Source organism: Mauremys mutica, chromosome 7 (genome assembly GCF_020497125.1).
Source record: "Mauremys mutica isolate MM-2020 ecotype Southern chromosome 7, ASM2049712v1, whole genome shotgun sequence".
Lineage (NCBI taxonomy): Eukaryota > Metazoa > Chordata > Testudines > Geoemydidae > Mauremys > Mauremys mutica.
The window spans coordinates 82,434,808-82,447,547 of record NC_059078.1 but is presented as its reverse complement, the minus strand read 5'-3'; the positions used below and the strand labels follow the sequence as shown (position 1 = coordinate 82,447,547).

Here is a 12,740-nt window from a genome sequence, read left to right as displayed (position 1 = left end):
TGCAGTTTTAGAAATAAAAAAAAATAAGTATGCTGTACTCAGGAATGAAACAAAATGATAAAATCTCAAGCATTAGGAAAAATTGTAACAAACCAAGTAAGAGAAGTGTTCAATTAAAAAGGTCTTATTTAAAGAAACATTTAAGATACACTATTCACTGAGAAATTGATTTTAATATTACCTCTTAAGTTTTAAAGTATTTATATTTCACTTGTCTTTTTTAATTGGCACTATTTTAACAGTTTGCATATGAACCATGCCCAACTTTCTCAAAAATGGGTAGCTACTGTTAGTCAATGGAAGTTATTGGGTATTTAGATCTTCTGAAAAACCAGATGAGCTAGAGCCAGCTGCCTGGCATCAGCCCCCAAGCAGAGTTGCGCAGCGGGAGCGTGCTGGGCCCATAACCCAGAGGTCGATGGATCGGAACCATCAGCCCCCAAGACTTACGGGCAGAACAAAAACTTAAGTGCTTCTTGAGCCAAAGACAACCAGAAGTTACAAAAGAACAGTGAAGACTAAAGAAATACTACCATAAGCACAAGTAACCATGTTACTCTGTATCCACAAAAACAACAAGGAGTCCGGTGGCACCTTAAAGACTAACAGATGTATTTGGGCATAAGATTTCATGGGTAAAAAAACCAACTTCTTCAGATGCCTGGAGTGAAAGTTACAGATGCTGGCATTATATAATGACACATGAAGAGAAGGGAGTTACCTCACAAGTGGAGAACCAGTGTTGACAGGGCCAATTCAATCAGGGTGGATGTGGTCCACTCCCAAAAATAGATGAGGAGGTGTCAATTCCAGGAGAGGCAAAGCTGCTTTTGTAATGAGCCAGCCACTCCCAGTCCCTATTCAAACCCAAATTAATGGTGTTAAATTTGCAAATGAATTTTAGTTCTGCTGTTTCTCTTTGAAGTCTGTTTCTGAAGTTTCTTTGTTCAAGAATAGTTACTTTTAAATCTATTACAGAATGTCCAGGAAGATTGACGTGTTCACCTACTGGCTTTTGTATGTTATCATTCCTGATTAATAATACAATAAGCATGCCAAACAGTTCAATTACAAATGCAAGAGAATGTTAGATTTCAAACAGAAAGCAGCCAGCAAACTGCCAAGGTAACAGATATTCTGTCTACACCAAGGTCCTAAATCAGGGATGGGTAAACTACGGCCAAGGGGCCGCATCCGGCCCTCCAGATGTTTTAATCTGGCCCTCGAAACTCCAGCCAGGGAGCGGGGTCAGGAGCTTGCCCTGCTCTGTGCAGCTCCCAGAACAGTGGCATGTCCCCACTCTGGCTCCTACGCATAGGGGCAGCCAAGGGGCTCTGCATGCTGCCCCCGCCCCAAGTGCCACCCTCGCAGCTCCTATTGGCTGGGAACTGCAGCCAATGAGAGCTGCAGGGGTGGCACCTGCAGACAGGGCAGCACACAGAGCCACCTGGTCACAGCTCCGCATAGGAGCCGGAGGAAGGACATGCCGCTGCTTCTGGAAGCTGCTTGAGGTAAGTGTCGCCTGGAGCCTGCACCCCTGACCCCCTCCATCACATATGCCCCCAAATACCCCACCACATCTCTGACAATGAAATATGCAAAGAGCAGCAAACATAGGGTCCATCTAGAAGCTCCATCTCAGATCACTGCAGAAGAAATCCTGAGGAACAACTGGTTTTGTGATCAAAAAGACACAGGTGGTTTGTTTGTTTTCTTTGCATTTGATTTTTTAAAAACAAAAGATTTAGAAATAAGAAACTTCAACACCTTCATCTATCTCATGTGAGTGGAGCCATAAAAGATCAGCAGCTTTTCCAATACCATCCATGCTTTTTTGTTACACTGTAGCTACAAGGAAATCTTCCTGGAGTTAATCTTGAAAGGCCAATTGTAAACTTCAGCTACAGAAAAATGTAGCAATTATTCTCCACAATCCTACAGCATATTTAAGTACTATCCCAATTTTACAATAGGGAAAAATGATATGTAAAGAGCTTAAGGGACTTGCCCAAGATCATACAGCAGGTCACTGACAGATACAAGAAGAGAACACAGAAGTTCTTGGACTTGCAGTACTATGGCTCAACCTCCTGACTTACAGTGCATGTCAACATATTCACAGGCTAAAATATAAAATTTACTACCAAAGATTATTTGTATACTAGCTCATGCACATCCAGGCTTCCACCTTATATTAAAACAACACATGTAAATGCTTCCATCCTGGCCTTCCAAAGTCCAAGGGAACTTCAGAAGATAAACAACCAATGACAACATCCGCTTAAAAGGATAAAGACTGGTTTGCACTATAGGGGATGTATGAACAGGGAACAGCCTAGTTTAATATTCAATAACCTTTTTGCCTAACGATGTAAAACTATTCTGAAAGAAATTTCATTTAATACCTATTTTTATAGTACAGTATCCACGTGATTTATTTTGGAAACACTACTCAGATAGGCTGGACTCTACGCTAATTATGTGAGAGCCAGAGAGAGCTTCTGCCTGGTGGTTATTCCAGGAGGTTATAAAGCGAGGCCAGCAGGGTTCCGTGCCAGGAACCCAGAAAGAAACCCAACCCCGCGGCTGCGAGAGGGAAGTCCCTCCTCTCCTCTCCCCTGCCAGCCAGGCTGGGCTAATCCACTCGCGCCTAGGTCTCCGCGGGGACCGGCTCTCGCTGGCAGGGGACGCAGCGCAGCCACTCAGGCTCCAGTCTGACACCCCCGTACTGGGCTCACGCAGGGTTTAAAACACGCACCGCCAGCGGCGCGGACGGACACCTTTGCTGGCGCTCAGAAAAGAGACTTCTGCGCCCTCTCCCGCCCCGCCCACGCGCGTCCTCAGGGCAGCCGCCACCGTCCCTCTCGTGCCCCAGGAAATCGCTCGCTGCCTCCCCGCTCCACGCCCAGCGCCCCGTGGCACGCTGGCTCGCCCCCCCGCGCAGCGAATGAGGGCAGGTCACCGCCCGCGACCGGCGCAGGCCGGGCTGAGCAGCCGCGCGTCTGCCGCCCCTCCCACCTGCAGCAGCACCAGGAAGGCGGTGAGGCGCTTCTGGCTCCGGCCGAACTGCCCCACGGAGCCGAAGGCCTCGTCCAGCTCCATGGCCCCGCGGCATCCCCGCCACCAGGCGCGAGCGGGGCGCCCTCTGGCGGCAGGAAAAGCCTCAGCTCGCAGGGGAGGGGAGGGGAGGGGAGAGGCGGCGAGCGCGGCCCTCGTCAGCCACCAACGGTCTCCTCGCTGTGCGCGAGGCTGAAGCGCCACCCCCCGGGTGGGTGGGTGGGAGCGTCCGCCCAGCCGCTCGGCGGGGGAAGTTGTATCTCCCTGGGGCCAGACCCGGCGGGAGGCAGCGTCTGCGGAGCGTAACCAGATAGGTGAAAAATCGGGGCGGGGGTAATAGGCTCGTATAGAAGAAACAGGCCCAAATATTGGGACTGTCCCTATAAAATCCGGACACCTGGTCAGCCTACGTGCCCCAAACAGCAGGGGCAGAGCCGGGGGGGGGTCTCCTGAAGCACATGGCCTGAGAAACAGTAACTTAGAAAGCAAGACAGTCGTGAGGCCATAACAGAACCCCCGGAGTGGGGCAAGGAGCTGAAGGCTCTGCCTGTGTCTACACTGCAGTGTAAGCCCGGGGTTGGAACTGAAGCCTACCCACTTTCCATCCGTGCTAACCTAGGGCTCAGGCTCTTGGTCCCACAGGAATGGAGCATCCACACCTGAGTCAAGCTGGGACTCAGGCTTCAAGCCCTGTTGTTTCACAGGCAGTGTAGATGCAGCTCCACTAGAATTGTACTCTCGGATTCTACCAAATGTATCCCACGGGCTGACTTCCTCTGGCTGACTTCCAGTGGGAGCCACGGTCTGCCAAACCTGCCGACGTGGCAGGTAAACAAACTGACTTGGCCCGCCAGGGTACTCACCCTGGCGAGCCGCATGCCAGAGGTTGCTGAGCCCTGGTATAGATGTTGGATCCCTAGGTTGGGACCCAGGGTTCAACAGTTCCTAGCCTGGGATAACAAATGAGTGTAGACACTTAAGCCTTAACTTAAACACAGTGTCTGTTAACTCAAGTTCAGCTAACCTTGGGCTTACATTGCAGTGCAGACATCAGGGCCGCCCAGAGGATTCCGGGGGCCCGGGGTCTTTGCTGAAGCGCAGCCCGGTCTTCGGCGGTAATTCGGCGGGGGGGGTCCCCGCCGCGGGTCTTCGGGGCACTTCGGCGGCGGGTCCCGGAACGGAAGGGGCCCCCCGCCACCGAAGACCGGGCTGCGCTTCGGCGGCAGGTCCCGCTTCCCCCCCCGGCCCCAGCCCCAGCCCCAGCCTCTTACCCCCGGCTCCCTCCTCACCTGGAGTCTCAGCGCCTCGCCGGAACAGCCGCAGCGTGTCCCCGGCGGGGCCTGAGCTCCGTCCCGCTCAGAGCCGCGTGGGGAGGGGGCGGGGCTGGGAGCTCCACGCCAAGCGGAGGGAGCGGAGCTCCCAGCCCTGTCCCCTCACCACGCAGCTCTGAGCAGGGCGGGGCTCAGGGGCTCCGCCGGAGACTCGGCGCTTGATGCGCTGAGGCTCCAGGAGAGGGGCGGAGGCGGGAGCCTCCGCTGTTCTCTTGGGGGCCCCTGCAGAGCCCGGGGCAAATTGCCCCCTTTGCCCCCCCCCCCTCTGGGCGGCCCTGGCAGACATCTGCTCTGAGTAGGGTGACCAGTTAGCAACTGTGAAAAAAATGGGATGGGGTGGAGGGTAATAGTTTGGAACTATATAAAAAAAAGTTCCATAAAACATCTGGTCACCCTAGCTCTTACAGCAACTGTGGGTGGAGCTCAGATACCACAGCAGTGGGTTCCAGTATAAAATAAACCCTAGCATAGATTTAGAGGAACTATACAAATGACAGCCAGCATGCTGAAAATCACACTGTTTCTCCTGAATTAGATTGTATGACTGATGTAGTCATTGTCCAGATTAGCCTCAGCTTCCTTTCCTTCTATGATGGTATTCTTTCCCCCCCGTTCTGAAAAGACACACGCAGTTGGCATCTGGCCCAGTTACCATGGGTGATCTTGAATTTGAGATTTATTTTAGTCTAGCCTCATAGCACAACAATGAGATGCCCTAAGCTCACAAAATTGCCATCACACAGCTTACTTGTGGAGATCTGCAGCTCCCATAGTACGGGGAGATTTTGGGAAACCAATAAGATGCCTGAAACCACTATTGCTTATTGCTAAAAGCATCCAAGTCAGCAGGTTGTAAAGTGGCCATGCAGCAGGCTTAGCTTAACCAAGGCAGGAGAGGAGAGGGTTTTGGGTGCCACAGAAAGGGCAGCATCCTTCTTGATAAGAATTGTGTTGAAGTTGCTGATACATGCATTTTAGGGGCCTCAAGGCTGCAAACTCTGGGAAAAAAACACACCTGGTTAATCAATAATCAGAAGGAAACTTCTTGCTTGACCGTTGAAACAGCTTGCTTAACAAGTTTTCTTTAAGTGACATGTCATTGCATTACTAATGTATAAATAAGGGGGGAAGTTTGAGGTAGTTGGACTCTCTCTCCCTCCGGATGCATCTTGTGTTCCCCATCGGCAGACGGGCTGCCACTGTGCCACTCAAGAGCCACACTCAGCTTTGGTAATTATCAGGGGTTGGGGGTGTTTTACTAACCTGTTAAGGACATGTGTAAGTGCTTGAGACTAAGTAAACTTTAGCTTATGTTGTCCTGTTTGTGCCAGCCATCTATCGGTCGGACGACCATGTCTCCCCTAATTTATTTCCTGACACCACCTCACAGAGTAAAAGTTATCAAGAGCTTTGGGTTGAAAGAACCCTGGGTAACACCATCTGTAGCAGAAGCATTTTGAGAGGTAAGGAAAGATTTCAGCAGCAGTTCCTTCACAGGGCAGACCAGGACACCCACTCTTACTACTCTGTGCTCCTCAGGTGGAGGAGCCCATGCGGGTAGCACTTCTTCACCAACAAAGTCCATTTCCAAATGTCATATTACAGTATTTTTTTTTCTCTTCATATGACTGCTGCTTCTCTGATGCTCTCATCTGTATCTTTTGCCACTAATTTCTGTTGCTCCCAGAGCCAGTCTAACTTCCCTTAAAGTATCATAGTCCCATCAACTACAATAGAGTTGGATTGGAATCTTAGGGCTTGTCTACACTGGCAATTCACAGCCCTGCAACTTTCTGGCTCAGAGGTGTGAAAAAACACCCCCTGAGCACAGCAAGTTTCAGCACTGTAAAGCGCCAGTTTAAACAGTGCACTAGCACTGGGAGCTACGTCACTCATGGAGGTAGGTTTTTTAAGAGCGCTGGGAGAGTGCTCTCTCCCAGCACTGTGCCGCAACCACACAAATCACGTTAAAGCACTGCCACGGCAGCGCTTTAGCGTTGCCAGTGTAGACTAGCCCTTATGCACAGCTTTAGAGAGTTCCTCCACAATTATAGTCTGTTAAAATGCTTAGGTTTTTGTTTGTTTGTTTTTTAAATATATCTCCTGTAAGTTGTATATACACTATGTGGATGGCTAATTTGGAGGTCACTTAAGATTTGTTGACCCTTCATTTTACATATTGACAAACTCTTCCCCTTAATTATTGATACTGAGAGTCGATAAATTATTATGGTCTAAATAGAAGTAAATAACATGTAGAATTCCCATCATGTGGGAGGAGATACATAGTTATATGGCTATTTGATTTATTAGTAATGCTCCCTAAAATTCTCCTTTGTAGGTCCTGTCAGGTCTGTTTTTCCAGGTTTCAGGCCACAAGAGATCCTGGGCAGTACTTGGCCAGAGCTCAGGGTAGAGGTCTGCTCCCTTTTATTGCCTGCCCTTTTTTGTGGTGCTCTGCTTCCCCTTTTAAGCCCCATCTTCAGTTTGTGCAGGCTCAAAAGCAAAAAGGTGTTTACTTTCAAGAATGAAGTATGGTACCATGGAAGGAACAGTGCCTCTTTTCCCACATCTCTGAAGTTACTTTCCTTTGTAATGTGCTTTGAGTTCTATAGATGAAAAGAGCCAAGTAGTTCATTAATGGGATGTTAACTGATGCATTGGAGGGTCTTTCACCTTCCATATTCATGGAAACAGAATTGCAGAATCTGACTGGCAGAGTGAATGTAGAATTCTCATATTATGCTTGGGAGAGGAGAAAATGCAATCCAGTCCTCTTCTGCTCCCCTAGCCCTCTGCACCCTCCCAGTTCCTTGCAGATCTAAATCCAGTGATCCCAGCTGTAATTTGTAGGGAAGAAAAAGAAAATAGTTTGTTGGGAACAGAACCGTTGTTCTGCAGCTCCCACTGGTATTATTGCACCTTGTCAGCTACACTGAGCCCATCTTCTTCTCTGTACATAGTACTTCCTTAACCAGTTGCAGCATGTGATGGCAGTGCAGTATTGAGATAGACATTAAACATTTGAAGGGGAAGAACATTAAGAACTGATATTCATAGATTCCAAGGCCAAAAGAGACCATTGTGATCTAGACTGACCTCCTGTATAACACAGGTCCTAGAACTTCCCCAAAATAAGTCCCAGAGCCATCACATCCATAGGGTAGACTGGGGCAATCACCATGGGCTCCATGCTTCAGGGAGACACTGTTGGGGGGGGTGCAGGGCAGCCCAGGGGACTAGTGGGGGGCCTGGTGCCAGCAGCAGAGGTTGGGCCCATGCCCTGCACTCACTGGCCCTGGCATTTATTTCTTTTTCTTGCCCAGAGCCCCTCAGGCTCAGTCTCTGTGGTAGCAACAGCGAGCAGCCCAGCCCCAGCCCGCTCCACTCTGCCAGCTCCCAGCATCGCCTGCTGCTGCAGGGTCCTAGTGCCCCCCACCCACTAGTGCCAGGCTGACCCTGATGCTGCCCTCCTGCCTCAGACAGACCCTTCCTTTTCCAGCAGGATCCTCCCCCAGCACAGGGAGCCCCCTAGCACAGGTGAGTGCCAGCCAGGAATCTTCATCGTCCATGGCCCAGCATTGGTGTCCCCGCAGTGCCCCACACCTCCCTCTTCCACTGCTCTTTCTCCCCTCTCCCAGCACTTGGTGGGGTCCTCCACTGTCACCTCCAGGCCAGGGCCAGGCCTTATCACTTCCCTGCCTCAGAGTCCTCCTTGCCTTTCCGCTCTCCAGCTTTGAGGTTCCCCTCCCTGCAGTACACCAGGACCCTGGGGTCCTAAAACTCTGCTTTTTCCACCACCCACCAGGACTAGGGGCCTCCATCCATCTGCTTTTCGGCCTCCCTCCCACTCCCAGCCCCCAGAGAAAACAGATCTTAGAGCCCTTCCTCCATGCGGGAGGGTCCTGTTTATATATCTATCATCTAGTTCCTTCACAATACTATAATTTTGAGTTGCAAACATGACATGGAGAATATCTGAATGGGAACAAAAAACAGCTTTGCTTGTGTGTGTGTAAACATTTGTTAATATTAGGTTTGGTATACAAAGCTATTTTAAGCAAACCTTTATATATGGAGACTAGAGTACCTGTGATTTTTTTTAACTGACATCCTACCAAAGATAGTGGTAGCAGTCTTAGGGGAAGGTGATTTATGCACCTCATTGAGTAGGGTATATTAGGGACTCTCCATGTTACACACCAACCTGCCAACTTCAGGGCCATCCCTAATTCCCCCTTTCTAGTCCAATCTGACTGATGCCAGCCAGCTGGGATCAGTTCCCTAACTATCCTGCTTAGAAAGTTGTGCACCCCCTGACTTTCCAGTCTATGGCTATGCATCACCACAAGAGTCTCCCAAACACCAGAGAGGTTCAGCACTGTTTCTAGCCATCATGAGAAGGCCAAGGAGGAGTACACTGAGCTGGTGTACCTGGGAGATACTGCATTGGTACCTCAAGTGCACCATACAGACACCGCTGCATGAGAGATGGGGAGAGCTGGGTCATAGGGAGCATGAGAGCAATTGGAGCTCCACATAGGTCTCTTCACCCAGAGACCCCAGAGCGTAGCCTGATGGCAGCTGGAGAGCCCCAGGAACCCTGTGCCTGGGGTTGACAGAGGTGCTTCCACAAGTGCAAAGCTGGCTTGGCTGCAAAGTACCAGGCTCTCTGTGTACTGAGCCAAGCAGAGAGATGCCCCTCGGCCGCACCGCTGGCCAGACTGCTACCTTTCTCAGAGACTCCTTAAGGTATAATGCTCCTGTTTGTACAGCAAGTGGCCTCTTTCCCTAGAGGCTCCAGACGCATGGCTCGAGCTGCCTACCTGCAGCTGGAACCGAGCAGGGCCAGACAAAGAGCTGAACTTGCTCAACTCCCCACGTGCCAACAGGCCCTGCCCCACCGAGCCATGGCAGGGGCAGCACAGGAGGAAATGTGCTGCTTCCCACCAGGCAACTGAAGCCATAAAAGCAGCCTGGGGAAGGCGAGGCTGGGGCACTGCCTGGAGTCACCTAGCTCTTCATGGGCCTCATTATGCCCTACAATGTGAGGGAGAGGAGTATGCTGTCTGAGGAAGTTGGCAGATCTGTTACTTCTGAATTTGTAAAATTATGGGATATGAAATAAAACTTGGAGGCAAGTGCCTCCCCTCCATAAATGGTGCCCCTGCATAAAAGCAGTTTCAAAAGAAAAAGGAGTAGGAATGAAAGGCTTTAAGTATGTTAATTAAACATGTCATTTTAACTAAAAAAAATCCACCTGAATAGCCTAATTGATAGAATACCTAGGTAGACTTGCCGTTTAAAAAAAAAAACCCAAAAACCTGACATTTCCTCATCAGATAACTACATTCATTTTGTTTAGACACTTAAAAATGTTTTACCTCTTTCAAGTCAATGTTAATGGAACAACAAGCTTTCATGCACACAGTAGCTTCCTGTCTCTCTCAAATCAGGCACTCCAAAAATATTTAGTGACAATCTAACCATACGTCAAACATTCTTTAAGGAGCTCTCTACAGTTAGTGTGCTGTTTCAGATGAGGAATTTATAATAAAGTACAAACAAGTTAGTTTCTAGTAAGTCTGCAGTTTATTTTACATTGTTTTAAAAAGTCATCCTTATGGTAATTACATACACACTGCATCCTGCTCAGAAAGTAGCATTTACAAAAGAACTTCAAGAGAAGTGGATACAAAATGTTTAAAAAGCTCTCTACAATACAAATATGTAAACAAATGACAGTAATTTAATATTACAATAAGAAAAGTTAAAGCTTTTATTTCATGATTTTTAAAGCTACTATCTTTAGTCTCAATGCAGACTAATTTGGGGGTTCTTGTAGCATTGCAGAATGCGAGTTCTTGAAAATGTTACAATATTCCCTTCACAAACATGCATCCTTTACAGAAAAAATATTTTCAAAAAATACTGAAGTCCCAACTGATCAAATCAACATAAAAAATATAAAATGCATCATCATGAAATCACTGCTAAATACTTTAACACTTACTTTGTCATTCTGTAAACCACATTTTTCAGTTTTTCCTATAGTGCTCATCAACCTAAGTTCATTAATGCCTGTAAGGTGTTCAAGATAACATCAGGTCACCTGAGAGGCAGGGAAGTAACGGAAATAAAATGGTGAACACTAGTAGTTGCTTTGCTTTCATGATTTCCATTAAGTTTCTTTCAAAGACACTTATTAATGGTTCACTCTTTAGATTTCTATTGGTGTTTGTACATGTGGCCAAGATGAATCCGTTAAACATTAATACAAAGTTCAAATGTTTTCCAAAATGTATCTTGCTTCTCTGACTAATCTTGTTTCATGAGATTTACAAATCTTGCATAAATTGTCTTTAACATTACAAATACTGTAGATGGCAGACAAGTTCAGAGTTCCCTAACAATGGTCTTATTTATACCATATTTGGGTTATATTTTAATTTGCATACTGATAGAATAAAGTGCTATTTCCTCAGAAGTGGACTTACATTTTTAAGAAATCTAATAGCTAGAACTACACAGATCACATTCACCATTGCTCAAGTCAAATCCTCAAGATACTCCGCCACAATGTTTGAAAGACTGCACAATATTTCAGATAATTGGTTGACTAAGTTTATCTAGCATGGTAAGAGGACGGCCAAAAAATATGTATAGTTTGGTTAAACAATGACTAACAGGACACAACGAGCCTACACTTTTGAAGACTAAACTCAAGGAGAGTGAGAAATTTACCATTAAGTCATGATTAAAAATAAAGATTAATTTAACAGAGAAAAGCATAGGCTGTCAGGAATGACTTGATAGTAAGAGCTATTAGATTGAAAAACAGTCTGATAGGAAATGGTTTGAAGCAATTAAAATTAGATAGGACAGTATGCAAATACCGTCATTAACATGGAGCTACGGTTGCCAGCATTCTCCATCCTGTAATTCTCATCCCCTTCCAGGAGAATTTAATTCCCAGAACTCAAACACTGGAAAACCAGGAATGCAGACAACTGGCTGTGTTCAGCAGCACAGCACAATGAGTTACTCGGGGCATGTCTGCACTACAGACTTAAGTCAACTTACAGCCACTGGTCAACTTAACATAGAAGTAATTACTGTGGTGGCTGATGTCCACACTACCCTTCTTCTGTCAGTGGTGTGCACCTTCCCTAGGAGCACTTCTACCAACTGAACAGGGGCAATGTGGGGAGCTGAGCCAGGGAGCCTAGCTCCCCCTGTCCCCCTACTCCCAACTGGTAGCAGGGAGCAGCTGCCCAGCTTCTTGCCTCCCCGCTCACAGCTGAGCGCCAGAGCCAGGCTTTTTCGCTCCCTGAAACAGCCAGGCTTTCTTGTCAATTTCATGGCCCAGCATGGAGCTGTGAAATTGACAAGACAACCAGCAGTAGATGTAAGTAATGCAGTGTCTACACAGACTGTGTTGCCCTAACTACACGGACATAAGTGCTACGCCTCTCATGGAGGTGGAATTATGATGTCAATGTAGTAGGGCACTTACATCAGCAGGACAAGGCTGTAATGTGTACATTGACATAATTAGGTTGATGTAAGCTGCCTTAAGTCGACCTAACTGTATAGTGTAGCCCAGGCATCAGAAGAGCAAACCCCACATCACTCTGCATTGAGTGAAACTGACTAAAAACCATAGCTAAAGTTCCTTCTTACTGAAGTGCTAAAAACAAAATGCTCACTCAGTGGTGTAGTGCTAAGCAAATTCTGTTGCAAGTGCAATATGGTATTAAAGTACTTAAATAAGAGGAAGCAAATACTGTAGAAGAAAAATGATTGAGCCACACTCAGAAAGAGGAGTAGCAGAACACTGAGAATGGGATGAGAGAGAAGCAATAAAGTAGGTGTGAGTTGCAATCTACCCCCACTACATTTTCTATCTTCAATGGAACAATTATGTGGGCTACCAAAAGTTATTATTGGGCCACAAGACCACTTTATTATGATGTATGTCTGGCTAAATCCTTTTATGGTTGAGATTTTCAAACCAATGTATCTAAACATCTGTAGAGATACCTGCATTACAGAAGAAATGCTGCAAAAATTATCTGTGAAGTTACTGAGCTGGGCAAGTCAAGTCAGCCACAGAGAAACCAATCTTAATGGTCCCATGTGTAACAGACTGTCATGTGCAATTGTGTTTCAGAGTCTAAACTTTAATTTAAAAAGTCTCTAGCCCTTAAATTTGCAAAGACCCTTTGAATGTGAAGAGGATGTAAACTGATGGAGTAATTATGTGTGAGTAGGCAGACAACCTGAAAGTGCAACTTTGAAAGGTGAGAATTGCCCCATTCCTCTACAAGGAATGTTGACAATGATGTCTAA

General features: G+C 47.2%; 1 protein-coding gene and 1 long non-coding RNA gene across 5 annotated transcripts in view; one reads left to right on the top strand and one right to left on the bottom strand.

Moving 5' to 3' along the window:
• Positions 1 to 3,224, bottom strand: part of LOC123373883 (solute carrier family 22 member 15-like) — a 58,492-nt gene extending 55,268 nt beyond the window's left edge. For both annotated transcript variants that reach the window (XM_045023117.1, XM_045023116.1), the window contains exon 1: positions 3,019 to 3,224. In XM_045023117.1, coding sequence (XP_044879052.1) covers positions 3,019 to 3,102 — 84 coding nt within the window. In that variant the 5' untranslated portion in view covers positions 3,103 to 3,224. The remainder of the gene's footprint in view (positions 1 to 3,018) is intronic.
• The window catches only part of LOC123373885, a 35,897-nt gene continuing 26,367 nt past the window's right edge, over positions 3,211 to 12,740 (top strand). For 2 of the 3 annotated variants that reach the window (XR_006580922.1, XR_006580920.1), the window contains exon 1: positions 3,211 to 3,371. This is a non-coding gene — a long non-coding RNA (uncharacterized LOC123373885). The remainder of the gene's footprint in view (positions 3,372 to 12,740) is intronic. The other variant, XR_006580921.1, reaches the window with a different exon arrangement.